The 4,289-nt window shown below is 39.4% G+C and overlaps 1 protein-coding gene across 2 annotated transcripts in view; it reads right to left on the bottom strand.

Annotated features, from left to right (window-relative positions):
* kcnn3 (potassium intermediate/small conductance calcium-activated channel, subfamily N, member 3) overlaps positions 1-4,289 on the bottom strand; it is a 35,605-nt gene that overhangs the window by 18,032 nt on the left and 13,284 nt on the right. For both annotated transcript variants that reach the window (XM_025061794.1, XM_017037650.2), the window contains exon 3: positions 1,685-1,780. In XM_025061794.1, coding sequence (XP_024917562.1) covers positions 1,685-1,780 — 96 coding nt within the window. The remainder of the gene's footprint in view (positions 1-1,684; positions 1,781-4,289) is intronic.

The raw sequence follows: 4,289 nt of genomic DNA, 5'->3' as shown, positions 1-4,289 counted from the left end.
GTGTGTGTGTGTGTGTGTGTGTGTGCTCAACCTTTGGTGTGTATCTGTTTGATGCAAAGCCATACTGAGTGTTTCATCAATCCCGCAAAGGCACTCATTAATGTCATTAATTGGCGGCGGCTGACACACACACCTGGGTCCCCTGCTCTATTTCTGGAGCCTGAGGGACAGTGACATAATGTGCACAGCTATTTGGAAAGTTTGGGATGAAATGACGGATTAAAAAGCTTCATACCTCTGGAATACTGGGTGTCATCGTTAGCAGCCGATTATCTCAGCTCAGTATAGTGACGTGGACGAATGCTGTTTTCACACGCTAAAGCTAGCTCAGAAAGATATAGACTTTTGTTCAATAATTATGGTATTTTGTATTTGTCAGTATCGACCCTCTAGCACCATCTAGTGTACTGATATAAATGTAAAGTGAACACAAAAATGTCTCCAACGAGGATAACTTAGTTCAGGAAGGTCGCTGATTGTCCACATAGCACACATAGCATGTTAGTGGTGTTAGCTACACGCTAGTGTTTAGCTTTTTTTAAGTAAGTCGCATGCTGAAAGTAAGTAGTGTGTTTGCACAAGGAGTGTTAACACCATGCTAGCACGTAGCATTTTTTTTAAAGAGTCAGTATTCACCGTAGCTAGGCCAAGCTAACCTTGCTAACAACCTTAGCCTCACTTTTTCTTCGGGCTTTACATCAAAATCCAAACATCTATGAATAATAAAATATATAAATATATACATTTTTACTTCATTAGATTGCAGTATATTCAATTAAAATATATTTTTCTTTGAAGATATGTTTATTATAAAGCAGGTCTGAGTGAGTTCTTTGTTGTCAAATGAAGATTAAAAAAAAGACAAAAAATTGTTTTTACCGCTAATCATTACAGTAGGACATTTTTTGACGTTATCAAAAGTGGCTTTGACAACAGCTTGGATTCTGTCTCTTCTGTCATGTTGCAGCAGAGTGTATATTATTCCTCCTTTTTTGTTTTTTTCTCCGCCGGCCTGCCTGCCTGCCTGCCTGCCTGTCATTCACACCGTCACACAGACGCTAACCAACACATCATCAGGGGACACATCAGTGCCATCTGACTCACTGAAACCTTATTCTGTTCAAGGGAACAATCTGTGTGTGTTTGCATGCGCCGCACAGACAATGAGGTCTGATCTCCGAGGCAGAGAGAGAAACGTTCAGGCTGCACGTTAACACTGGACCACCGAGCCACTGTGTGGTTTTAAAGTGGATTACACAAGGAACTCTTTGTAGGTCCGGGACATTCTCTTGTTCCAACCACAAACTGATTGGTTTTTTTTCTTCCCCACTGATTGATTACGCTACGACCTCTTGTGATTAAGTGGACGACAAATACCATCTTTTTCTTTTTGTCAGCTTTCTACGCATTAATGGGAGATTTTGTTACATTTAAACAGCTGGCCAGTTATTTGTTTCCCTCTGATTCCACTCCTTAACCCCGGCCGAGCTAATTGCCTTCCAGCTTATGCTCCATACTTGATGCACAGACATTAAAGTGGTATTGATCCACATCCCTGACGGACAGCAGAGCTAAACCATCGCCGGCGCCAAAATGTCACACATCCGCCCGGTGTTTTCTGGACGGTGCTCACAATGTTCACGAAATATCTCAACGTGAAGGAGTGAAGATGCACATGCTTTACCTGAACCTCCCGCGCATGGTAGGCTATGATGAGGCCAAGCAGTATGACGGTGGACAGGCTGATCAGACACTTCAGGGCCAGGGAGTACATGGAGCTCTGCAGAGAGAACAAACACACACAAGCACACGGCCGTTATTAAAAGAAATAAAAACAAAATGCAGCGCAAATATAATACATAATTCATACAATGACAGACAAAGGAGAAACGACGGCGATGGAAAGTCAGTTTGACCGGTTTGACCTGCGTGATGTCACCAAATGTCACGCATGGCGGGCTGACCTGAACAGAAACAAAAAAAGGAAAGGGCTAACGATTACAAAGGCGACTGGAGAGAAAGAACACCAGTACAATGGCGGCGTTCGGTTGGTCAATATATTTCTGCAGTCAAGCCTCAAATCCACTACTTGTCTGCTTTGATTGGGTTTTATAACTAATGCACTGGGGAACGTCAGATCAATACAACTCATAGCACTTCAGTGGCTTCTTTAACCCCTTCACCTCACACACTCGGGAAAAACAAGGAACCACTGCCTGGAAATATAACACATGTGGCCTCACACACACATATATATAAATATATATATATAAATACATATATATATATATAAATATATATGTATATATATATAAAAATATATTAAATATATATATATATTGCATGAGAACATTAATGGTGCTGTGACTGTAGATTATCAATATGGTTTAACTAGTAGAAAAAAAAAAAACTTCTCTGTGATCTTACTGTATAAGTGACATTAATAATAAATTACAGAACTGTTAATCGATTAACATATGTAATAACGAGTGGCGCTTTGGCCCAGAGGCAATGTCTTATTGGTGTCGTTGGTGTGGAACGCCAGGGTTCACCTCCTGGGCAAGATCAAATCCCGGTTAGGGAGGTCGGCGCCGGTTACAGATAAGCAGATGAAAATGGTCGGATGGATGGAATAACGATGAATCGCGTGACAGACATCAGTTAAACTCGTGGTTAATCACACATTTCTAAAGGGTTGTTTCTGTAGACTTTTCTAAGCTGATATGTTTAGTTCAAATTGTAAATGTCTGTTTATTGTCAGGATTTTTGGACCAGAGGTTTGGACAGTTGAGCCTTCCACCTCATCTTTTCAAACTGATTTATTTACATTGACATTTGTAAATAGTGAGTGTAATAATTAATCATTTAAATGGCAGCGTTTTTTGCATTGAACTTGTTACCACCATAATTTACTCCCCAAACACCAGTTTAGTTCATTTGCTTTCTAAAAAAAACACAGTGTTAAAGTTAGAGAGAAAAAATAGAAAATAACCTTCAAACAAAGTAGTTTTTTTTTTTTACAATTTCTCTCCTTTCAGCTCCACATCTGTGTGTTTTATAATCATGCCTCACGTCATGTGGAACATTTCTTAAAAAAAAAAAAAAAAAGTGTTATTTGATTAGGGCTAAAACAAAGAACGTAAATACCGTTCATTTTCCTTGTCACATATTTAAACAAGGCAAACGTTCCAGACAAAAACATGAAGAAATGCAATTATTCCAAGAGGGCTGTTATTTAAAAGACAGAGTTTGTGTGAAGAGCTCACTCACACACTCGCACTGAGAGTTTAAGACTGTAATGAAACAAGAATGAAAGAAAATCAGGGTGTTAATAAGGAGGAATTATTCCTGCAAATGACACCAGAAGACTGCTGAGGATCAAGTTGAATAAAAAATATTTTTGGAGTACGGCAGCTGAAACTGAATTTGTGAGCAGCTTGAAAAGTTTCCTTAAATTCCACCTTTCTGCTCTAATGGTAATATAAAATAATTATAATAAAGAATTGTTGAAATTGAAGTCAAAAAAGTTCTACGACTGATGTTATAATTTTAAAAATAAAATAACTTTTTGTTATGAAACTGTTGTCAAGTATTGGGCTGTTTTACTTTTTGTTTTGTTTTGTTTTATACTCAAAAATTAAAATTATTGACCAACCTCGAAATGAAACAGGCAACAGGTGGCGCTCTAGGATCTGTCCTCGTAAGAGAGCGTGCCAACCGTTCATCACTGTCCTTACCATTTTATTACAGACTAAATATTTAACACACCTCACTCTGTTCTTCATGCCCTTCTTGCCAAAGTATTCTTGTCTGTAAACCCATTATTGGGCTGCGTTGTTCTAACCTGTTTGTTCCTCCATGAATAAAACAAAACCCACCTGGTCCTGGTTCGCAGGACCTTCTACAAAGGTTTGCCCTCGGAGTCAGAGGTGAACGACTCAAAAAGGCTTTCATATACACGGCTTTCTTAAAACTGAATTATTTATAAAAGCGAGCTGTCAGAACCCATCACCGTTGGGGGAAAACAAGTAAAAATAGTCTCCTTGACCATCGACGCTCAGCTCAAACTCTCCTCCTTCTGACTGAGGCGCTCGTGTTGTTTTCAGTTATTTGGATTCTTGTGTAGCTGAGGTAACGTACACAGGTACCACGTCTGAATTCACCTCAGCCCCAGACTGAGTTATGAACAAAGGGAGGTTTGCATCAGCAGCGTTCACCCAAAGAAACAGAGACCACAGCTGTGATGTCCACTGACGGTGGAGAAAAAGAAAAGCTCCTTCAGTTTGTCT

Source organism: Cynoglossus semilaevis, chromosome 13, assembly GCF_000523025.1.
Source record: "Cynoglossus semilaevis isolate Cse_v1.0 chromosome 13, Cse_v1.0, whole genome shotgun sequence".
NCBI lineage: Eukaryota > Metazoa > Chordata > Actinopteri > Pleuronectiformes > Cynoglossidae > Cynoglossus > Cynoglossus semilaevis.
Note: the sequence above shows the minus strand (reverse complement) of the source record. Positions and strands in the feature narration are given on the sequence as shown.